The 23,679-nt window shown below is 46.2% G+C and overlaps 5 protein-coding genes across 15 annotated transcripts in view; 1 reads left to right on the forward strand and 4 right to left on the reverse strand.

Annotated features, from left to right (window-relative positions):
- LOC120663422 (protein LURP-one-related 5-like) overlaps positions 1-6,586 on the reverse strand; it is a 34,350-nt gene extending 27,764 nt beyond the window's left edge. Inside the window, exons 1-4 of one of the 7 annotated variants that reach the window (XR_005670505.1) lie at positions 4,786-5,351; positions 3,625-4,473; positions 2,077-3,519; positions 1,428-1,993 (exon numbers count right to left, since the gene is read on the reverse strand). Coding sequence is in view for 1 of the 7 variants with exons in the window: in XM_039942228.1 (XP_039798162.1) it covers positions 2,801-3,519; positions 6,242-6,314 (792 nt within the window). In the remaining 6 variants the exon portion in view is untranslated. Of the gene's footprint in view, positions 1-199; positions 344-1,236; positions 1,329-1,427; positions 1,994-2,076; positions 3,520-3,624; positions 4,765-4,785; positions 5,360-6,241 lie in introns of those variants that run through there. The other 6 variants (XM_039942231.1, XR_005670504.1, XM_039942232.1 and 3 more) reach the window with 6 other exon arrangements.
- Positions 6,587-7,185: 599 nt separating this feature from the next.
- Positions 7,186-8,041, reverse strand: LOC120663423. Of its 2 annotated transcripts, none has more exons than XM_039942235.1 (2): positions 7,738-8,041; positions 7,186-7,665 (listed from the first exon to the last, which is right to left on the reverse strand). In XM_039942235.1, the coding sequence occupies exon 2, from the start codon at positions 7,608-7,610 to the stop codon at positions 7,326-7,328; it is 285 nt and encodes a 94-aa protein (XP_039798169.1). In that variant the 5' UTR covers positions 7,611-7,665; positions 7,738-8,041; the 3' UTR covers positions 7,186-7,325. The 2 variants fall into 2 exon arrangements, with proteins under 2 accessions (XP_039798169.1, XP_039798168.1); XM_039942234.1 differs by having other exon boundaries at positions 7,186-7,644; positions 7,738-7,956.
- A 2,600-nt stretch (positions 8,042-10,641) lies between these two features.
- Positions 10,642-15,421, reverse strand: LOC120663425 (ethanolamine-phosphate cytidylyltransferase-like). Its single transcript, XM_039942237.1, has 9 exons — positions 14,849-15,421; positions 14,090-14,325; positions 13,489-13,670; positions 12,982-13,053; positions 12,677-12,744; positions 12,401-12,521; positions 11,741-11,806; positions 11,546-11,668; positions 10,642-11,188 (listed from the first exon to the last, which is right to left on the reverse strand). The coding sequence occupies exons 1-9, from the start codon at positions 15,181-15,183 to the stop codon at positions 11,117-11,119; spliced, it is 1,275 nt and encodes a 424-aa protein (XP_039798171.1). The 5' UTR covers positions 15,184-15,421; the 3' UTR covers positions 10,642-11,116.
- A 199-nt stretch (positions 15,422-15,620) lies between these two features.
- On the reverse strand, positions 15,621-19,463 carry LOC120663427 (vacuolar protein sorting-associated protein 32 homolog 2-like). 4 transcript variants are annotated; one of them, XM_039942239.1, is made up of 9 exons: positions 19,230-19,378; positions 18,994-19,118; positions 18,779-18,907; positions 18,083-18,223; positions 17,190-17,289; positions 16,853-16,938; positions 16,658-16,749; positions 16,257-16,371; positions 15,623-16,136 (listed from the first exon to the last, which is right to left on the reverse strand). In XM_039942239.1, exons 4-9 carry the CDS (start codon positions 18,170-18,172, stop codon positions 15,957-15,959), a joined length of 663 nt encoding a protein of 220 aa, XP_039798173.1. In that variant the 5' UTR covers positions 18,173-18,223; positions 18,779-18,907; positions 18,994-19,118; positions 19,230-19,378; the 3' UTR covers positions 15,623-15,956. The 4 variants fall into 4 exon arrangements, with proteins under 4 accessions (XP_039798174.1, XP_039798175.1, XP_039798173.1 ...); XM_039942238.1 differs by having other exon boundaries at positions 18,779-19,118; XM_039942240.1 differs by lacking the exons at positions 18,779-18,907; positions 18,994-19,118 and having other exon boundaries at positions 15,621-16,136; positions 19,230-19,463.
- On the forward strand, positions 19,456-23,144 carry LOC120663424 (cation/H(+) antiporter 15-like). The gene is made up of 2 exons (XM_039942236.1): positions 19,456-21,679; positions 21,764-23,144. Exons 1-2 carry the CDS (start codon positions 20,414-20,416, stop codon positions 23,045-23,047), a joined length of 2,550 nt encoding a protein of 849 aa, XP_039798170.1. The 5' UTR covers positions 19,456-20,413; the 3' UTR covers positions 23,048-23,144.
- Positions 23,145-23,679: the final 535 nt, after the last annotated feature.

Consider the following 23,679-nt stretch of genomic DNA (forward strand, 5'->3'; position numbering starts at 1 on the left):
AGTGACAGCAATCACTCGACTTCTACCGGATCCTAGTTAAGCATGGCAATACTAACGACACATGTATACTAGTATAGACTCATAGGTACCAGAGAGAAACATGCATACTAGGGTTCCATACAACTCCTAAAAATATAAATGCACCAATACTTAAATAAACATTGAATACTCAAATTAGGAGTTATGCTCTGGGGCTTGCCTTCTTGAGCTCAGTTAGTTTTCGAGGCTTCTGGAGTCGGGTTCGGGTTCTCGACGGCGTCGGCAAAGTTCACTTGAGCTTTTCCGGGACCTTCTTCCGCTTCAGGCACCAGCTCGTACGTACCATCGGTGAGAGTAGTCGTGTCTATATGAAATGCACATGCATGAGTGGATGATGATAACAAGTTAAGATTAAAACACTATAGTGTTGTAATCCAACAAATCAGGTTAAGTGGTACAGCATTATCAACTCGGTTTTAATGGGAAACCGTTTATAGAGTAGAATCTAACATGTTTTAGTTCATAAAAAGAACTATGTGTGGTTTTCAAAACCCAGTTATTTAAACAAGACAAACAAATCAACAAAAACTAGTTAAAATATGCATAAATAGCCAAGTAAGGTTACACTTAGCCTCTGGTCACGAAATTTTTACACAGCAAGCATAACTTAGCTAACAACCTACTGTAAAAGAAAAAAATTCAGTAAGTTTCAAGAAGTAGAAAAAGCAGGAAAAACATTTTACACAACCACTGCAAGAAAACAAATTGACTTGCACAGGCCAAACTATGCAGGTGCTGGTAATAAACTTTTAACTGAGTGCTGGCTATCCTAAGATGAGCTTACAGTAAAAAATTTTCAAAATTAAAACAGGAACATACAGAGCATGATAAATATAGCAAGTTATAGTTGTATTTAACAAGATTCATTTTTCTCGTTCTAGTTATCTAAAAAAATTACTAAACTTTTTGTACAGCAACTAGGCACCAATTTAAAGCCCTGTTCCGCTAGGCGCTAGGCGCAATCTAGGCAATGACCCTCAGCCTAGAGACTAGTCGAGAGTAATTGCGCCTAGGCGCTGCTAGGCGTTTTGGTGTTTTGCCATACAACTTATATATATATATATATATATATATATATATATATATATATATATATATATATATATATATATATATATATTATATAATGTATATATAGCAAAAAATGCTGAATATATATAGGCTACAGTAAATAAAAGATAGGGTCAGTAGACATACCTGATAACTTGGTGGCTTAATCTTGCATGTTCCTTCCTCCTGCTGTCCTGCATCACATTTTGACATCTTGTAAATACTAAATAGTCAATAGATTCAATCATTTCAGCCACCTCCAATCTATGAGCATAATGTATCAGCAGCTAATAATTAGAAATTTTAAAGCATAAACACAAGCACATAGCAGCAGCCAGCAGTACAAGTGCACAACACAATTTATAAATAAAGGACGTCACAACACTACAACAGCAGTTCATACAACACAAACACAAGCACAAGCAAATAGTTCATACCCCTCAAGGGTTCACACAGTCACATAGCACACAACATAGCACACAACGGCGGTTCATAAGAGCTCCCTTGCCTCCCTCACTCATCCTCATCCTCATCAGACTCATACTCTTCTTCTTCAGACAAAAACTCTTCTCCTTCATAGAGCTCCCTTGCCTGCCTCACTCTACCACTTCTACGCCGCTCAAGCTGCTCTTCTGCTCCCACTGCCTCTCCAATAACAACCCAAGGTATCCCTGTACCTTCCATCTCATCCTCATCTTCCTCATCTCTAAAGACAACTAATGCGCAATCATCTCCACCCTCTTGGAGAAAATCTTGAACTTCAGTTGTATCACTAGACAAGAGAACATCAGTGGTCTTCTTTGTCTTGATCTTTTCTCTTACTAAGCAGCCTGTTGTTGAATTGAATATAGACCAACTTTTCGAAGCGGGCTGTAGTAAGTCTATTCCTCTTCTTAGTGTGTATCTATAAATTAAAAATAAGAGCATTTTCAGTTGTGCAATTTAATTATAATGCTGCTGAAATGTTCATAATAGATAGGTACTAACCCCTTCAAACCCGCTCCAATTTCTTTCACAACCAGAAGCACTTGATGTCAAAGATAAGATCCTTGTAGCCATCTTCTGTAAAGCTGGTGTGTGGCTTCCATACAACCTCCACCATGAGGCTGAAATAAAAGAAAAATACCCCTATTAGTTAGAAAACAACAAACATCCATGTTAGAAAATAGCAAACAGCCATGTATTTGTTACTTAACACCTCTACCTGAATTGTAATCAAAGTTTTCAAAAGTCCTTGCTAGCTTCTTGCTAAATGCTCCTTCTCTATTTTGAAACTTTTTCAATTCAATGTTGGCAGCTTGATCTTGCTTGTCCTCGTCATGATAATAAAATTGCTCAACACAAGCTATAAATGCTTCATTCATTTTGGGCTCATCAAAGATTGATGGGTTAGTAAAGCTATAGTGTGGATTGAGCAAATAAGCTGTCAAATGCAATGGAGAATCAAGTCTTCCCTTCATCTTCTTCTCAATAACAGCTAGTACATCCTTGAATCGAGTCTCATTATTGCCAAAGACCTCTTTGATCTCTCTCTTTGCCTTTAGTAGTTCTCCATAAATGAAACCCATGGATGCCTTCACATCCCCATCAGCCAAACGGAGGACTTTGAACAATGGCTCAAAAACAGCCAATATTAGCTTCACTTCCTTCCAAAAGGTTGGACTCAATATAGTTGCTGTGGCATCTTTTCCTTTCTTTGATTTCACATCCTTCAATGAGTCCCACCTAGTATGAACCACCATTTTCTTAGCTGGTCCTTCTTCTCTAGCATGCTGTTCAAAGTGAGAAAGTTTGAAGCAAACCTAATCACTCCTGCCCTCACTACCTCTTTCCCCTCCGTGAAGTATCTCAAGCAGTCCAATGTTCTTGTGTGGCCATAGACAAATATGATAAATGCCTTTGCTTGGTCAATCACTTTATTGAACCGAGGCATGTTGCCAATTTCTTGGAGCATCAAGTTGATTGTGTGAGCTGCACAAGATGTCCAAAATATCTGTGGTCTCTTCTGAAGCAATAGCTTCTTTGCTCCCATGTTGTTGGAGGCATTGTCGGTCACTACTTGCACTACATTTTCTGGACCCAAGTCTTCAATTGCTTTGTCCACTAGTTCAAAGATGACTTCACTTGTGTGTGACACATCTGACATCTCTTTTGAGCTGATGAATTCAGTTCCTTCAGCACAATTAGTGCACAGATTCATTATGCTTCTCCTCTTCCTATCTGACCAAGCATCGGTCATAACAGAGCACCCATTTTTCAACTTCTCAGCTTGACGTTCCTGCATCAAACTCTTGGTTCTTGCATATTCTTGTTCCAGCAATTTCTCTCGCAGTAAATCATCACTTGGAGGCTGAAATCCAGGTCCAAACTGTCCAATTGCTTCACACATTTGCTTGAAGTCATCATTGTCACATGCATTGAAAGGTATTGCTGCAAATGTATAAAAAAAAGAAGCCAAATTTGTGTTCAGTACAGGAATAACAACAGCTAATGAATTTTAAAATGCAAATACAGATTAGTATGGTAGTAATTTACCATGATTATAGACCCATCTTGCAATATACTTGTACACCTCATTTGATCTTTCTTTCCAAAGTTCTTTGTTCAGCTACTGTTGCTTTAAAGACTCAGTCTTGGTAGCTTTAGGATCAATAGCACGTGTCTATTTGTCAATAGGTCCTAATTTGTGAGGCTGTGAACTACCAACACAAGTGACTTCCTCTAACTCTCCAACCCTAGACACATCCACTTCCGCTCTAAATTCTAGCTCACGGATAGTCTTCTCCTCCCTCTTCCTTTTTGCATCTTCTAGTGCTTTCTTGCACTTTGCTTTAGCCTCCGAAGCCTGCTGTGTTCTAGTTGGACATTTAGTCATATTCTTTCCTTCACGAGCCAAATGCTGCTTCAGCCTATAAATCCCTCCCCTCATCTCCTTATTACAAAGGTTGCACCTGACCTTGTCCTTGTTGTTAGCATCAACAAGAACACCATACTCCCATCCAACATCATCTGAGTTCCTTTTCAGCAGATTCACTGCCTCAGTGCTGGCTCCATCAACTTGTTCATTCTCTGATGTCGGCATCGTACAATTAGGCAATGGGCATGCATTGAAATAACTCAAATAAATCCATGCCTGCTAATATGCTTATTCATCCTAGTACTAGAAAATAAAGACTAACAAGCCAATCTCTCCTAGAACATTTAGTCCATGCCTGCTCACTACTCATTCAGTTCTACTCTAAAAAAGCATATTAGCAGTCTAATTTCAAGTGTACTGGATATTAGCAGTTCTCCATGCCTGACTTAGCTTGCTGAATAAGTGTGTAGTGTACTCACATGGATGGATTGGATGGAGACAGACTGCTAACTATCAGACTCTGCTAACTGAAACAAAAAGACTGACATTGAGTACTAAACACAGGGACTACATCCAACAGATACGAATTGTGAACCATCAAAAGCTAAATCAAGCTTTCAGTACCCAAAGCTACTCAATGCATTCTCAAAAGCCAGTCAAATTCTGCAACAATTGAATGATGGTAACCGAATGAACTAGTATTGGAACCAGCACTCAACCTACCGGTTTCACAAAAAAAATCAGAGACGACTGGCAGCAACGATAGCCTACCGCTGCGGGCAACCACACATCTTGGAGCAGGGGAGGGGACTGACCTTGGAGCAGGGGAGGGGACTGACCTTGGAGCAGGATGAGGCCGTCGGCGGTGAGGACCTTGCAGACTTGGAGGCTGGAGCAGTGCAGCGCAGCAGCGGGGACGAGGTTCGAGGAGCAGTGCGGCCGGCGGAGCTTCCAGGCTTGGAGGAGCAGCGCCGGCGGGTGGAACTTCCCAGGCGAGGAGGAGCAGCGCCGGCGGGTGGACCTTCAGGCGGGGAGGAGCAGAGCCGGCACAGGAGGGGAAAGCAGAGGAGCAGGTAGGGGAGCAGCCGGCGGGATAGGGGAGACGAGCAGGGAAGTGGAAGCTGCAGGCAGGGGGAAGGCAACTCACGTTGAGGACGAGCGGGGGAAGCAGCCAGCGGTGCAAGGGAGAGGAGCAGCTAGCGCCGTCGGGGACGAGGAGCTTCCAGGCGGCAAGTCGCGGCCGTCGTTCTTCTCTCCCCCTTATCCTTTCTCGATTTCGCGCCGCCAAATCCAGTTGCGCGCACGCCGGGCCGCCCCATCTGCTTCCGCGCGGGAAATCGAGCGCGCTCGCGCCGCGGGGCCAAAGTTTTCGCGGGAATCGACAGCGCGTCCGCCTCGGCGCCGCCTCGCGCGCGTCCGCCTCGGCACCGCCTCGCGCGCCTCCGCGCCGCCTCCGCTCCGCCTAATCGCCGCCTCGCGCCGCCTAGCTCCGCCTCGCGCCCAGACTGCTGCCTACCCCCCTAGGCCAGGCGATGGCCGTCGCCTAGCGACTAAGCGCGCCTGGGCACCGTCTAGTCGCCGCCTAGCGGAACAGGGATTTAAAGGTACTGTAACAGTTTTAGCTCATGAAACAAAGTTAAGCAGTATGTACAAACAAAACTAAAATATACAAGGCATAAAGCAAGTTTTAACTAAACTGATAGCTAGGCATGTCAAATGTCCATGAAACTTTTACGCAAGTCTAATAATCTAGCGTGCAACACACTGACCAAAAATGGCAGCCATGCAGTGTATAGAACTAGAGATCTAATTAAAGCTCTAATAAACTTGCATTTAATATAGAACAAAAACTAATGCTTAAATAAGAAAGTGCATGTAAAGAAACTTGTAGATTTTGTTACAAGGAATCCAAAACAATTGAGTTTGTATTTTTCTGATTTTTCTTTGAATTGTTACGAATTTTCAAAGTTCACATGAAATGAAATAAATTCATTTGACAAAACTACAGTAGCCGCACGGCAGCACAGCCACGCCATGGCCACCAGGGCCATGGACGGCGGCGTGGCGTGCCTGTCTCGCCGGCGATGGACCAAGGCGGCGGCGGAGCAGGGCAGCACGGCGGCCAGGGAAGCCCTGCGGCCCCGAGGCGCGCGGCGGGGGAGCCCGGGCCCGCGCAGGAGCAGCCGGCGGCATAGCCCGGCGACCACGGCGGCGCGGCGGCGTTCCGGGCAGCATGGCGCCGGAGTTGAAGAGGAAAGGGGCCGGGGAGGATGAGAGGAGCGTGGGAAAGCTCACCGCGCACTCGAATCGGACGGAGGAGGGCCGGAAGGTGGAGCTCGACGGAAGGGGCGGAGGTCCGAGCGGCCATCAATGGCAGCCGGCGGGGAGGTGGTCGATTCGGCCGAGGAAAGCTCAAATGGGTTCGGGGAAGGAGCGGAGGAGGTGCGGGGTGACGTTGTGCGGCTCTGGGCGCAGGGAATCGAGGTGGGATGGTGAGGGGCGGCCGGAATCGACGCCGGCGACGGCTCTGCTGACGCTCAGCTTGACCCCCGCGCGCGAGGAAGAAGAAGGGGAGGGGGAAACGAGGATTGGCGTCGCGAGCGGATAAGGATGGCGTGCAGAGGACGAGGATCGCCGGCGCACGCGACGCGTGGACACAAACGTCGAGAACGGCGGCGCGCGGTGCCTTCACGGCGTGAGACAGAGAGAGGAAAGAGACGAGATGGTGCAATGGCAGTTTTGTAATTATACTGAAGTTCAAAATTTCATTTTGTAAACTCAATCTTTCTCCTATTTTATGGTCTCAATTGAAAAACTTGTGAATACCAAACTTGCTTAAAATTTCGAGATCTACAACTTTCGTTTCAGGCACTTTTTCATTTGAAGCCTACTTTAAAAAAATAAACTCTTGCAAAATTCAAAATATGGCCCTTTTCAAAAATGCAAATTCTTCTCAAGTTTTTGCATGGCAACTTGAAAAACCACCAACATGAAAGTTGTTCACCATTTAAAACTCTACAACTTTGTTTTTAAGTAAAAGTTCAATTGAGCAAGAATTTAAAAGTTATTTTCAAAGCATTTTACATTGAATTTGAAAACTAGTCATCATTTCATGTGTTAACAACTAGCAAAAATGTAATTAAAAGATTTTATGCATGCAAGGTTAGTGTTAACAACGATATCAAATACACAATTAACCATAACTACAGGTGATTAACACCTGGGGTGTTACAATACTACGTTTGCAGTTGCATCATCGTCAAACCAAACCGTTACAATTTGGATTGAACTGATCAGCACTTCATCAGTAGCACACTTATGTTGTGTGAGACGAGAAGATTAGTGATGAATGGGGAAATCATCAGGAAAGCAAGGATCATCAGGAGGGCTGGGTGCAGTTGCCGGTGCCGCCGCATCCGCAGGTTTGGGGCGTGAAAGCGCAGGTGCCGAAGGGCTTCCCCGGGAGGTTGCAGTCGATGGAGTAGCAGCAGCTCGTGTCCACGCAGCTGCTCGTGTTGGACGTCGAGCAGCACCGGCACCCCTCGCACACCTCGAACGGCTCGTACCCCACCGCCTCCGTCGACGTCGTCGCCGCCGCCGCCGGCAGCGCCACCGACCGCGACCGGTACACCACGCTCCGCACGGGGACGTAGTACTCACCCATGACTGTCGTTTCTCCTCGCCCAAGTTGCTGGATCCTGCCCACCAGGGGATCACAACTGAATCAAGAGCATGATCCCACGATAGAAAACATGCATGGAATCCATCGATCCATGGATGATACTACGTACCTTGAGCTTGCAGGGAGGTGAAGAGGAGGGCGAGGGAGAGGACGATGGTGAAGCCGGTGAGGGAGATGACACGGAGATGATGAGCCATGGTCTGTGGTTTTCAGTTTGGCGTGGGAATGGAAGAAAGAGGAAGACGCTAGCAGCTTTTGGCTTTATAATAACACAAGGACGGATTGTTGTGTTGGTACATTACTGAAAAATGGTTTAGCACAAAGCGACGAGCCCCTGTAACTGTAAAATCAAATGACTGAGCTTGATATATACATGGACCGTATACTTATCCCTGTTTCTGTTTGAATCCACTCAAATTATGAAAAAGCTGAGTCGTAGTTGGTAAATGTTGGACCAAAAAGCTGGCCTGCGCGCATGGATCGACTAAAACATCACAATGCAAAAACTAGTAAAAGTTTTAGAGAGGCAGCTTGTGAGATTGTAAAAGCTAGCTTTTTAGATCCGCTAGAGCTTTTAAAAGTAGATTTCACAAATTGGGTGCATCATGCTGTTAGGAAGAAGAGAAGGAAGGAGAGACTCTAAATGGGGATATATATACATGAGAGCACCTAAACCCTAGACACTAGAATATTACAATACTACCCTTGACTATTATAGATACTAGAATATTACAATATTACCCTTAACTATTATAAATGAAACACTAATTAGTTATATCATAAGCAGGTGTCCAAATTGCAATATTTTACCTAGAAAACAATCGAACAAGCAAGTAAAAATCAAATAAAAAGCCTATGATTGAATTTTTTTTCACTTTCTATTTAATACAATGATACGCAACTCTCCTTTGTATTCGAGATAAAAAACGAAAACTTATGGCCGTCTCATTCAGAGTGTTTTAAGGGCCCCATCGATCCGGTTGGCGAACATGGTGCCTTTGGATATAGAAAGACATCGCTCTGTTCAGCTGGTTGTGGCTGGTAGTTGGTGCAGATTTATTATCAGAGAAAAGTATTACTGGCTGGCTGGTGGCTGATGCTGATTTAATGTGAGAGAAAAGTATTGCTGACTGCCAGCTGAACAGAGCGATATCAGCACTAGACATGGTGCGTGCCTGCTTTCTGCGCCAAAATTAAAAACTAGACTGCTACATGCATAAAACTTCTAGAACTCCAAGATAATCCAAAAATGTCATAAACTTTTATCAACAAGGGGCCGAGTCGAAACACAGCTAATCGATCACTCTTATTGGAAAGGGAAAAAAAGAAAAGAGAAAAGTTTGGGTGTTGAAGAAAGTTGTGTGCACGGTCATCCATCGAGCAATACACCGAGCAGATAGATGTTTTGCTAGTGCAGTTGTGCGTGCCAGTTAATGAAAGCGATTGACATTTCTCTGTCAGTAGTAAAGGGAATATAGTGCTCTTTGTGTGGCGCATCTCACCAGGCAACACATGGACATCATCAAACTATAAAGATTTTATGATGTTACCAGAACATTCACGTTGCATGTCAGCTTTAATATAATGACAATTGCATTGGTACGCAGCTGCTATGTGATAATCAAACGCCCAAAACCACCAAAGCTTTATACGTCTGCAACTGCATCATCATTCCAGTTCATTTGGATGCGCACCTACCATTTGATCACAATTTCATTTCTTTTCTTTTGGGAAAATATTTGGTCAGAATTTAGAAGAGAAGAGAAGACGGCAACATATATATAGTAGAGGAGAATATACCCTTGGAACTCGACACGCAGTGATAACCCAAAAAGATTCTGAGCTTGCCAAGACGAATACGTGCATGGTGATCATTTGGGTATGTAGGTGAACCTTGATCCGTCCTTTTTGTTCTTGACATTTTCCTTGCAAATGACTATCCACCAATTAAAAGCATCATTTGGATATGAGAGGATAAAGTTGGGCACTGATCGACTAGCTAGCTGCCATCCTATGAGTCAGATTAGTTAGATACATCAATGACTGAAATGGTGACACTTGTTTGGTCGTTGCTGAGGTTCTATCTGCTTTTTGTGCTTTCCATGAACAAACTTTTGGATCAGATGATATAACCCCCCCCCCCCCCCTCCCCTCATTACCAACCCCCGGGAAATAAATAAAGCAAACACACTTTATTTTCTAATATAAGGATTAACATCTGGCCATCTTCTCCACCTCACATGCGACACCACGTAATGCGAGTGATGATGGCGACGATGACCATGGCTCGAGGGAACTAAGAATTATTATGTGATTATGATAGTATATATGTATATAGTGACTGAAAATGACATTTTGACTAAGCAATTTTGATCTGGATTCTCAAACCTTCTCTCTTAATGAAATACGTGCTCAGGCAATCTAGATTCTCAAACCAGCTATATTGAGATGTTAGGCGGAACGTCATGCTGATTTTTTTTCCATTCATACTCAGCCAGTAGCCAATTATTAGATTCCACTTCCAGGGTCATGTGATGAGGTTTTCTTGGTCACTGAAGTACCCAAAAAAAAAGGTAAGGATACATTATGACGTTTTAACCAAGCCAATCGATTACGACGTTTCCACCAAGCTCTGGTATAAATTTTCAGTACATTTAGACTATAGCACAGTATCACAAAATCACGCACAAGAGCTCAGAATGTGATTATGGTACTAATTTATGGTGAGCGAAAATGACACCCAGAAGCAGAACATTTTTTTCTGTGAATTTTGAAGCCAGCTCCAAGGCTCCAAGTACGCATGATCACATATTATTAGTGTCCGGCCGGGATCACGTGATGGAGCAGATTATCATAGGCCTTTACAATCAGAATTCAGAAACTTGTTTGCGGACGAGAGACACGAAGACACCAATGCAAGTTGGGTCATCGAGATAGATCATCGCGTGCGCTGGAATTCAAGCTGCAAAGAGACCATAACAGTACACAATTGCACAAGGCGTCGTCATTGGAGTGGAATTTCAGACGACAAAGCAGCTAGCATGGCTCAAGGCAAGGACAATAGACGTTCCATGTTCGTTCATTTCAACAACACAACAAAACTCGGCCGCACTTGCCACAGGACTGCATTCAGATGCGCATACAGGATCATCTGCAGCGCACAGTTTATCAGGGCAACATTCATACTGCACTTCTGAAACCTACAGGTCTCAACTCTCAAATGGAACTCAACCAGAAACGACAACTCAACGGTGCATATACAGATAGCTGGAGACACTGGGGAAATGATGGTAGACTAGCCCAAGCAATCGCCTCTGGTAATCCCTCATCAATGTTGCACATGATGCTTCCTAAGCTACGTTAGCAAAACATCAAACATGCTAGGTAAGACTCTGCATCTGTTGCCTTTGTGAAGGAGGCTTGGAATCTCAAATCATCTAGGCAACAATCTTCATCCACTGATCCACCTTCCTATGTCTAGTTGTAACTTACTCCCCATTGACAAAGCTTTTACCCTCGTAGTACTTCTTCTCACTGGCTTCCTTCTTCTCATTCCGTTTCTGCAAAAAGCAAAAAATGAATGTAAACCACACCAGATTCATGGACCAGAATAACTGAACCACAACCACCAGAAATTAAAGAACACATTGCCAAACGTAATATAAGGGGGGAGGATTGGTCATTGGTCCCAAGGAAACAGTCAGCATTTAATGTACACATGCAAGAAGCTTAACTTGAGCAATACCACATCAGCACTTTTAAAATCAGTAAACAGTAGCTCTCAATGCACGCCATTGATATAAACAGGATAAAACCAAATAACATGCAAGTTACTGAGAATATGTACTGCACTACTGTCTGCATGCTGCATACAGAAGGCCCATAGCCATCTGAATATCTGATCACGTTAGTTATACCTGGTAAGCTTCATGGTTAGCAACAATCCTCCTTATAATAGTACTTGTAGTGATATCCAAAGGGCTCTCAAGCCTATGGTAAATACCCATAGCCATGGGAACAGCATATGGATTTGAATCATCCTGATACATGCACAATTGACAATTATTTTGTGCTAAGATGTGCATATTCAAATAAAATAACAACTTGATTACCTTTGCGTAGTCCATATTCTCAGCAATTGTTCCATGAACAACCAACGAAATATTGAATGTGGTAATCTGAACCCAAAACAAGAAAGTTAGATAGCTCTGGAAAAACACATAATCTGATAACGATAACAAAAGCTGAGCAGATTGTCATTTTCAGATCCTTGGTCAATACTACATAAGAAATCTCAACTGTTAACATTCAAAATTATGTGAATGGTATGCACCTTATACTTGGTGATTTGGTGCAGCAATTTGGACTTCAGATAAAATGGCGACACTGAGGACATCTGTTCAGGACTTCTGGTGCACAAACTCTTAATGCATGTCTGGGCCAGTTAAGCTAAGCTAGTTTACAACCAAGCTAGAATTTGTACTATCTGTTATTTAAACACAACCTAGTTTGCATCCAAGCTAGAATTTGTACACAAAGATATACATAAGTTTTTCTTTTATTTAAACATGCTCATGAGGCTAATCCATGGATAAGAGCATGTCAGTATGCAAGGTGGAATGGGATTTTCAATGGGTTAAAGTAAACAGAATGTTACAGATCTTACAGCAAATGCACTGTCTGATGTCTTAAGAGAACCACATACAAGAAACAACTACAAACAGTTGCATCATGCATTCTATGTTTTTATATTGTCATCACTGAAAACTCACCATGTCTTTTGAAACATCCCATGGAGCTCCAATGATCACCTCATCAACATAACGACAAGCCAAAACACTCAAACTTCTTTCATGGAGATTCATGATAGGGCGATGTCTTCCTCGCGTTGAACTGCCAAGTGTAGTAAACACAACAGAAAATTAGCCTGAATGCCATGTCTAAGGGATCGTTTAGATGTAATGAACAAGGACTCCTGCAGAACTGAATTAACTTGATCATCTTAACTTGTAAAGATAAGGAGAATAAAGATGCGACCATCATATTACCTTATGGTCTGATCAGTGTGAATACCCACAAGCAAAAAGTCTCCAAGTTCCCGAGCAAGTCGCAATATCTACATGGAAGAAACTATAAATACAAGAATGTCTGAATAACTATGTTTTGGAAGGTTAAATCAGTCTGTTGAAATGCAAAAACAGAAAAGGCACAACAAAAGTACAGCCAACATTCACATAAACAGCCACCTGTATTTCTATAAGCTGACTTATTAGCTGATGTTATGATTTTCTCCCCTTTCTTTCTTTTCCTCCTTTGGGGTGGTGTGGCATGTAGGAAGGAAATTCTTATTTACCTCAACATGTCCGGCGTGGAAAAGATCAAATGCACCATCAATGTAAACTATCCGAGAATCTGGACCTGGACCCTGCATCGGGAGAGTCTACAATTCAACAGAAGAAAAAATGGCCATATTCCAAATTCATGTCTAGAATAATAGTTGTATGAAGTAAATTAAATCAATCATTTCGAGATTCCAATAAATGGAAGTATACTATGCTGAACTAAATTTCACATTCATTTAATGAACAGTTTCCAAATGCATCTAATGAACAGTTGGGCACCCAACCATATGAATTTTTCTGACAACTCAAGGACTTAGCAGCTTCTATTCCCACTGATATACTTCCAGGATACAATAACACTATTGACAAATAAGATCTCCAACAAGCAATTTTGGTTATCAGTTCTTGTAATAATAATAATAAGGTAACAAAAGGTACAGAAAAGTTATATTAATTCATCAGCAGAAGACTATTCAAAAACCAGAAGTATCAATACGTGTGAAACTGTAAAGTCATACCCTGCTGTTTGAGAACTGAACTATTCGCCTAGATGTAGGAAGGAAATGAGATACTCTAGTTCCACTTCCAGATCCACTATCATCAACTTTCTGACCATGTCCACTACTGAATTGTCTTTGTAGCGAAGAGTGATTGTGGGCATCCGAAGATGATCTCTCTCTAACACAAAGAAGCATCCGTCCTATCATGAAGCAGCACTTAATCAACATGAGAAGCCTTTTCACCACCAAAAAGGGTGTATTCACTAGAAATGGTATAACAGAAACAGAAGATCTATTGTTCATGCTGTGATGGGAACAAGAACAGCAGTGGACTGCTTATCGCTTAAACATTTCATATGAAACTAGGTTCACATGGTTTCATATGGACAAATCAGCTGAGGAAATCTATTGAGCAGTACAGTTGTTGACAAAAGAAGTTTTCTGTAGATCTAGAATCAATAGCAACATCAAGGTACAGCTGTGAGGTTCAGTCCATAATAACTAGCAACTGAGGGTTAGATCCTAGATATTCTCTGTTTCAGATTTGGATATCATTATTAGCAAACCAAAGTTTACATAGAAACTGAAAAGAAAAGAAAAACTAAAGTGAAATTAGTACCAACAATGTCTGTTGTTGACACTCCCTCTGTTCTTTTAATCTGCTTATATCGGCCAGCCTTTTTGGCAAGGGCATATGCATCAGTGCCATCGGGTAGCAAGCAAGGATCGTCACCATGGATAATGTAATCTATGTTGTACTCAGTGAATAGCTTGTTCATGAATTCTTCGGTTATGGCATAAGGTGCATCTGGAATGATATCATCCACCCATTTCACAGCACTGACCATTATCATTCTGTATATACAAAGAACGATCAGAAACTTATATAGAATATATAGGAAACAGGAGCAACATACTTGATACACCCTGACACATCCAAAGAATCAGAAACATAACACCACAGAAACGCATAAATCTCCATACAGCCAGGTCATAAATAAAGGAAGAACACAATATAAAAGTTGAGATAAAAAATGATCATTTGATGGGTATTTATATATGCATAAAGTGTCAAACTACCACAAGATCACATTAAACCCTCAGGATTGTTCCCTCTTGGTGGTGATCGATCCAAGACAGTTTTTTTAATCTACAATAAAGCAAAGTAGTTTTTTTTTTGGGAATAGATTGCCCAGTAACTCTTACACTGCTGAAATTCCCAAAGAGAAATGAACTGCTGAAATTGATGTTGTGAACAGGTAACTAAAGAAAAAAAAACGTTACTTTAGAAACCTGTGTCACGCAACCGTATGCTAGAATTACATCAGAGATTAAAAGAAATGATAGCGTGATGCGAAATTGAAGGCTGGGAAAGCACCTCTCGTGGAGGGGCGTAACAGGCGGCCCTTTGTTTGCCTTGATCTCTTCGTCGCTGATGACGCCGACGATGAGCTCGTCCCCGAGGGCGCGCGCCTGGCGCAGCGCGTTGCAGTGTCCGTAGTGCATCATGTCGAAGCAGCCGTCCATGTAGACGCGCACGGGGCGGCGGCGGCGGCGGAGCCGGCGCCTGACCGCGTCGAGCGGCAGCAGGGACGGAAGGGACACGGGCCCCGCGAGGTGGAGCGCGAGCACGGATGCGCCCAGCACGATGCCGCCAATGACGCACGCCGCCAGCGTACGGGCGCTGCAGCCGGTGCCGTTGCCCGCCTCCATGGAGACGGACGGAGGAGATTGGAGGGGCACGGTAGGAGTGGCGTAGTGCGGTCTGTGTTTGTGATGGAGGTGTGAGAGTGGGGGTGGGATCTAGGGTTAGGGATGACGAGGGTGTGCGGGTGGAGGGACTATAGCCATGGGGGGTGAGGTGAAGTGAAGGGGGGAGGGAGAGCGCCGGTGGCGGCGGCGAACCGGAGGAGGGAGGACGAATGTTCTTGTGCCTCCGGGGAAGAGGGGTGTTTGAGGCGGCTGTCATGTGGGACCAGGATGTCAGTTGGTGCGAGCAAGATGAAGAGGACATGAGCCCACGTGTCATGGATTGTGACGGTCTTAAATGGAGCCGTCCAAACTACCAAGACGAGACACATACAGTATGCCTATACAACACGTCGATGATATGCACACACATCACAACCAATTTTGCTGAAAAGAAATTGTGTATTTGTACCCTATTTGTTTGGTTTCACATGGTCCAAGTCCAAGGCTCAAATCAAATGTACACATTTCTTCAAAAAAAAACCAAATGTACACGTGCCATCATCCATGGTATATACTAGTATATCCGATGAAATAAGAGTTGAACGTTGGGGTCAAAGCTTGACGGACAGATGTCCACAGCATTTAACGGCTCGGCAAGATTGACTGCGTCTTGAATCTTGGATACGCGTCACCAGATGATGCCAAGGACGGACTATTCAGACCACCACATGTTCGTATCAGCAACAGAGGGATCGCAATGTCGGGCCAATCCCTCCCAAAGCTAGAAGCTACAGCTAAAGTGCCATCTCTGCCTGAAGTTTGGTCAGTTCACTCAAATCACTGCTCTGCATAGAAGATGATGTTTGCTTTGCTAATGGTTCCACATGCGCAGATATCCTCGCTGGAGGTGCAGGCAACTCCTCTTCCTCGAGCTCTTCCTCCTCCAGATCTTCCAGCTCTGCTTCTAGCTCATCCTGTTTTCAGATATTATTAAACAGAATGATTTCCACGTATTTTGAAAAATGTTTGCTCATGTTATGGGTTGACCCTGTTTTGCGCAAGTGCGCCTTTTTACCAAACAAGAGAATCAGTACCTCGTCAAAATCAGCAGAAGCGCCAACTGGTGTTGCAAGTGCCTCTTGTATCTGCCTCATATTTTCTGTCTGTTCGTTTGCCGCATCAATGGCGTTCTCAATGTCATCGATGTACCTGCACGAGAATTACCATAACCAGTTCACCCATGTACCAATTATTACAACATTTTAATATATGCATAGCCTACATAAGACCCAGTAATACAAGAATTTAGTTAACTTCAGAATGTGCACAAACTTCCTAACAAAAGGCACTAAGCTACCTTGGACATAATAGTTAGATCGAGAATATATCTTCATTGTATTACGAGAGAGACGTAGAAAATTGTAGCCTTTTCAGATGGTGAACTACAGCTTAATTAGCCATTTTAGTGAAAATGAGAAGGAAAATGGAATCTTACAGTGATTGCTGAATAGCTTTGACAGCAGATGATCCAGAGCGCAAAGCATCAACAGTATCGGTAGTTGCCTTTGCACTTTCAAGCATTATAATCTACAAAATTAATTTCCTATCAGTCCATTTCAACCTTTTAGAAGCTCTGAGATGTACTACAAAGATTCAAGGTTGAAATTTTAAATGTTTAAATTTTCATTACCTGGTCATGAACTCGCAATTGAAAATTTGATAGCTGTTCAATTTGTGTCTCGTACAGCTTCTTTTTCTTTAGACACTGAATTGCAGCTGCAACAGACAACAAGTAATTTCATATATACGTAAAAAGTTACTAAAAAGTATAGAGCATCACAAGTTCAAGATTTTTTTTCGCTAGAGTGACTAAGTCGTAGTCTGGGAATTGTGTCTAGACATGCAAGCTCTTGAAAAATCAGCAAGCAAACAAATTTGCAAGTTTAACAATTATGCATGAAAAATTCTCACAAGTAACAAAACGTAAGACTGACAGATGTCTTTTCTCCAAAGTAATGATTTCTTACCATTCTTGTTCTTCGATTTTGTATAATCCTTAGCCTTTTCGATTTCAGCAGAACACTTCTTCTGAAGGAAACGCTCTTTCTTCTCCAGCATCTCTAGAGTCTATCCACATGAACAGTAAAAATACACCATTGTGAAAGGTAAATGTAAGGCAGCAAGTTAATACCTCGGCACCACAAACATAATTTGTTGATCTGTTAACAATCACTTACGATGCAGATTGAGGGGCATGATCGCAAAACAGATACATCCATAGTGTCGACATCAAATACTATACTAAGTCCTCAAAATTGACAAGTGCTGATTGCTGAACAAATTTTCATTCATAGGATTGAAAATAAAGTTGACCATCTAGAATTTAGCTGATTATATTCTTCTGTACACATCCTACCTGAAGGTCAACATTAAGACAGGCTAGCAGCTTTTGCCAAGAAGGACTTCTTCTATTTTGTTTTTCAAACATGAAGATTTCTAATCTTCTATTATTTTCTTTCACTACATCTTCTGGAATCCATTGAATTCAGAAATCCCACGTGTTTGAATTAAATCATTCAACTGAAGATGGATAGGCTTGTTTCATGACACACGAACTCCGTGAACTGCACACTCTAATCCAATCCTCTCTTGCCAACAAAATAAGTTACAGTAATGGCATACTCTTAAGAAAGGGAGCAACAATGGAGGTACCATTCTAAGAAAAAGAATTATTTACATATTTTGCAGGTAATCAGTTTCCATTTCTAGAACTTCTCTGCTTTAGAAAATATTAAACCTCCATGAACTTTATAGGACTCCTACATACTATTGAAGAAACACAAGCACAACGAAAGTAAAGATCAAGAAGACAAGAACAGGGGAGACAAGCAAAGAATTTGGTGCAACGGGGATGCCAAACCTCATGGAGCCGATCCAACGTGGGTATCGCAGAGGAGGCTGCCTCCTTCTTCTTCTTGCTCTTAGTCTTTGGCAACAATTTCTTCAGCATCTTCTTGCTAGTCCTTGCTTATTGTCAATCTCGTATGATGATGGCCTGTGTCTTATGAAAGAATAGTAGGGCGATGAATTGGAGATTGCTTCTCAAGGGTGAAAGGGAAAGTGAGGGAAGAGGTTCTCAGAATAGATTCCTTGAGAATAGTAGGAAGAATATGTAGGGGCAACCATTTGTAATGAAGGAGAGAGAAGGACCTCTCTGCTCATGTAAAAGAAGAAAGGAAATTTCAATCATGTCACTATCTTAAGAATGGGAAGTGACAATCCTATCAGCCGCGGAAGATATCTACTAACGACAGAAAAAAACAGAATCGGCATGTCGAAGAAATATGTAGCAGGTATGTTGGATTAGGTGGGTCTTGCAACCTATCTATAATTTGGCATGTTGCTGCTGTCAGCATCTACTATATGGTTAGCAAATAACTGTGAATCCTACATCATAACACTTGATGCTTCTTACATGAGACAGAGTGCCGAGGTAAATCATCCCCCCTTTTCCTTTCAGGACAAGTAGTTGAGCTGCCATGCATTTGCTATCATCTTTGTTTTGCCTTTGGAGTGAGTAAAAAAATTAAATTCGCATTGCAAAATTCAGATGTACCTAAAAAGTGCAGAATAAAGGGCCGGGGTATTCTTAACCCATGCCTCCATTCAGAAAGCATCCAGCTTTTGCGAAAGGGCTTGCAGATGGGAGGCCAATTTCAGTTCCCCCTTTTTCCCCATTCATTAACTGCAAAAGATGGGATATGAGATATCTACAGTTTATAGATTCCCCTTTCTTTTTAGAGGGTTTCAACTTCAAGAGCGCAAAGGGACCTGGTCAGAATCATGAGCGTGTACTAGAGGTCTACTGGACTGGAACCGGTTCCTCATCACGGGTCACTGGAAATGCACGCGCGTAACTGTAGAATAGTATTCCCCACTGACCAGATCAACAGAAGCTGCAAGTCCAGAATCTCCAGCCGAGTCAAATCCCGGCCCACAAGATGCAAGTGTGAGGCTGCGCCAGCATATGCAACTATGCAGGGAGGGCAAAGAGAAAGAGGCCTCACCACCTAGCCGAGCAGCTGCACAGCGGCCCGCGCCAGCCTCTCTACCAGCTCCAGCGGCCGGCGCGGCGGTCCCCCGCGTTGGGCGACCAGCACTTGCCTTGCCTGCCTTGGAGGCTGGGAGCGGAGTCGCGTAGAAGCTGGCCGCAGTGGAGCTGAAACCGTCGAGCCGGTGCCCGGTGGGCGGTGGCGCTGGCTGTCAGCCTGCCGCCTGCGGTGCGGAGAACTGTTGCTGCTTTTTCTCTTTTTTTTTTCTTTTTTTAGAGGAAACTGCTGCTTGACACGGGCAAGAATGCAAGCAGCAAGCCAAATCTTTTTTTTTTTTACACAAGCAGCAAGCCAAATCTTGTTATGGGCTGGATCGGCAAATTTTCAGTACATGCAGAGAGAGAAGGCCGGCCCGTCAGCTTTCCTTCCAAATCATCCATGGGCCATGCCGGCCTTAATGCACGAAGAAGGGACAAGCAAAGAAAACTTGCAAAATCATAAGTAATTTATTTTAAATCAAAAAATATGAAATGACTATCAAAAGTTTTCTAAAAGGTAACCTATTTGTTGGCACTATACTTGTCGGTTATCCGGATCCAGTTTTTTATGTTCATAGTGTTTCATTGCTTATAGTTGTGCCTATTATTTTTGAGTAGATAAGATTCAAATAGAGCAATCATAGATATGTTATATTTTTAGAAAAAGTTTAGTACTAATTTCATATTTTTCTAATTTAAATGAATTTGTTATGATTTTTTTGGATCTAATTAGATTGTTTTAACTTCTAAAAAATACAAAACCACCTTTTCTAAGCACCAAATTTGCTCGATTTTAACAGCTAGATGGCCTATGTTAGCCAATTTTGTATTGGAATGTTGAAAATCGGATTTTTGTGATAGTTCAAGAAGGTAAACTAGATTTTTTTTTCCCTTTTTATACTGAAATAAAATGAGCTCGTTCCGTGCAGAGCTCACAGCCACAAAATAAAAGTAAGCACAACTAGTACACAAGTGCATGCCATGCAGTTGGACGAAAATAGCTGCTGCTTCCTGTGATCACTCCTCACCCCACACACGCACTTCATTCTCTCACTCCTTCCCTTGCCGCACGACAGCCTCCAGCGATCATCGCTAGTCATCGCCGGCGACGAATTGATCGAGAACGGGCCGACGAGGAGGAGGAGGCCGGATTACTGATAGATGGCGTCGACGGCGGTGAGCGACCCGCTGGAGGAGCTATGGAAGCACACCATGTCGTCGGACAGGACGGACCTGCTGTGCTTGTACCCCAGCAAGATCACCATGAGCGGCATCTGGACGGGGGACAACCCGCTCGACTTCTCCCTCCCGCTGCTCCTCTTCCAGATCATCCTCATCACCACCACCACCCGCGCCGTCGCGCTCCTGCTCACCCCGCTCCGCCTCCCGCGCTACATCGCCGAGATCCTCGCCGGCTTCCTCCTCGGGCCCTCCGTGCTCGGCCGCATCCCCCACTTCTCCGACATCGCCTTCCCCATCCGCAGCCTCTTCATCCTCGAGTCCATGTCCCTCCTCGGCCTCATCTACTACACCTTCACCATCGGCGTCGAGATCGAGCTCCACACCGTGCTCCGCGCTGGCCGCCGGAGCTTCTGGTTCGCCGCCGCCTCCGCGTTCCCGCCCTTCCTCGTCGGCGCCGCCACCGGCTACGTCGCGGTCAGCACCGACGGCACAAGGAGGACCGCGGACCAGTTCCTCAACACCCTCTCCTTCCCTGTTTTCCTCGGCGCCACCTTCTGCGCCACTGCCTTCTCCGTGCTCGCACGCAACATCGCCCAGCTCAAGCTCGCCGGCACCGACGTCGGCCAGCTCTCCATCTCCGCCTCCCTCATCAACGACACCTTCGCGTGGGGCGGCCTCACCGTCGCCACCGCGCTCGCGCACGTGCGCTACGGCATGGTCCCGTGCTTCTGGACCATCGCCTCGGGCTTCCTCATCGTCGGCGCCAGCTACCTCGTCGTCCGGCCGATGCTTCTGCGGCTGGCGGGGCGTGTCGCCGAGGGGGAGGTGGTCACCGAGCTGCATGAGTGCTCGGTGCTCATCGGCGTCATGGTCGCGGCGCTCGTGGCCGACGCCGGGGGCACGCACGCCATCTTCGGCGCGTTCGTGTTCGGCCTCGCCGTGCCCAACGGGCCGGTCGGCGTGGCGATCGTGGAGAAGGTGGAGGATTTTGTGGTGGGGACGCTGCTGCCCCTCTTCTTCGCCATGAGCGGCCTCCGCACGGACACCGCCAAGATCACCAGCATGAGCGCTGCGGTGCTGTTGATGGTGGCGGCACTGGCCGCGGCGATCCTCAAGGTTGTCGCTGCGGTCACCGTGGCCGGCGCGTTTGGCATGCCGCTGCACGATGGCACTTCCATCGGGCTGCTGCTCAACACCAAGGGAGTCATCGAGCTTGTCATCCTCAACATTGGAAAGAACAAAAAGGTAATCTGTGTTTTTTCTGCTGATTTTTATTTATTTTCACTGCATGTTCATTCACTTCGATTGACTATTGATTCAACAATGCAGATCATGAGCGACCAGTCGTTCACGGTTCTGGTGTTCATGTCGGCGCTGATCACGGCGCTGGTGACGCCGCTGCTGGCCATGGTCGTCAAGCCGGCGCGGCGGCTCGTGTTCTACAAGCGGCGCACCATCGCGTGGGCGCAGCCCGAGTCGGAGTTCCGTGTGCTGGCCTGCGTCCACATGCCGCGCGACGTGCCCGCGCTGCTGACCCTCCTCGACGTGGCCTCGCCCTCCGACCGCTCGCCGGTGGCGGTCCAAGCCCTGCACCTGATCGAGTTCGCCGGCCGGTCGTCGGCCCTGCTCCTCATCAACGCCTCCGCGCCGTCGTCCTCCTTCGAGCACTCCACGCACGGGCGCAGCCAGGTGGAGCTGCAGTTCAAGCACATCTCCCACGCCTTCCTGGCCTACGAGGAGAACGTGCCGGGCGTCACGGCGCGCACGGTGGCCGCCGTGTCGCCGTACGCGACCATGCACGACGACGTGACCGCCGCCGCCGAGGACCGGCACGCGGCGCTGATCCTGCTGCCCTTCCACAAGCACCGGTCGGTGGACGGCGGCCTGGAGGTGTTCCACCCGGCGATCCAGCCGCTCAACCAGAACATCCAGCGCTTCTCGCCGTGCACGGTGGGCATCCTCGTGGACCGCGGCCTGGGCGGCGTGCCCGGCGCCGGGTGCCGCGTGGCGGCGCTCTTCTTCGGCGGGCGCGACGACCGCGAGGCGGTGGCTCTGGCGACGCGCATGGTGTGCAACCCGGCCATCGACCTGACGGTGCTCCGCTTCGTCCAGAAGGGCGGCGGGGGCTTCATGGGAGGCGCCGATCAGTTCGACGCGCTCAAGGAGCGCAAGGCCGACGACGCGTGCCTGCGGGAGTTCCTGGACCGGGCCAACAGCATGAGCGCCGGCGGCGGCGGCGGCGCGGGCGTGGAGTACCGGGAACGGGGCGTGTTCAACGCGAGCGAGATGGTGGCGCAGATCCAGGAGGTGGAGGCGCTGGGGAAGGACCTGTTCGTGGTGGGGAAGGTGCCGGGGCTCCCGGCGCTGACGGCGGGGATGGCGGAGTGGACCGAGTGCCCGGAGCTGGGGCCGATCGGGGACCTGCTGGCGTCGAGGGACTTCCAGACGGTGGCGTCGGTGCTGGTGGTGCAGTCGTACGCGAGGCCGTCTGCCGGGGCGGTTTCAGGGGAGCTGGGGGGCTATGGCGGCGACGGCGGCGTGCCCGCGGCGGGGAGGCCGCCACGGCCAGATCATATCCGTAGGAATAGCATTGGGATGGGGAGCTGGAGCTAGAGAGAGGACTGGGAATACCATTGGAAACGCCATCGCTGGCAGTTCTTTGAATTCCATATTAATTAGCCTGGAGAACAAGTCATCTTCATGGTTGCTAGCCTGCTGAACGCCGCGCGCGTGACACGCACGGTGCGTGACGGTGATCGTTCCAGCTCGCGCCAGGCAAGGCGGCGGCCGGCGAGGAGGCCGTCACACCCGTCGCTTGCTTGTCTCGCCGGAGAGGAGATCTGACGCGCGTTCCGGCCGTCGCAGAACACGCGTACCAGGTTCCTGCCATGGCATCACGAAGCTGGCCGTTCGGCAGAGAGCTAAGGCTGCGTATCCATGGCGGCGCGCACTCTTCCTCATCGGTTGCGCGGCTTCTCGCCACGGCGACGCACGCTGGCAGTCACGCCAGCGCAGCACCCATCGTCCCTGGTTCCTTGCTGCGATAGAGCGCCTGCGGCGATGGAAATAAGCGGAAGGGATGGATATCGGCGAGCCGTGCGCCGGAGGAGGACGACACGCCGGCGCGGGGCCGTTGTCGGGCCGTGCCGACCGCGTGCGCCGGCGTCCGCGGCTGACATGGGGGCATGGGGCTGGACGGTGTTTGGTTCGCCGACCAAGAGGCGGACGGTATTTCAATTACCGTC

The sequence above is a fragment of the Panicum virgatum genome, chromosome 3N (assembly GCF_016808335.1).
Source record: "Panicum virgatum strain AP13 chromosome 3N, P.virgatum_v5, whole genome shotgun sequence".
NCBI classification, from domain to species: domain Eukaryota; kingdom Viridiplantae; phylum Streptophyta; class Magnoliopsida; order Poales; family Poaceae; genus Panicum; species Panicum virgatum.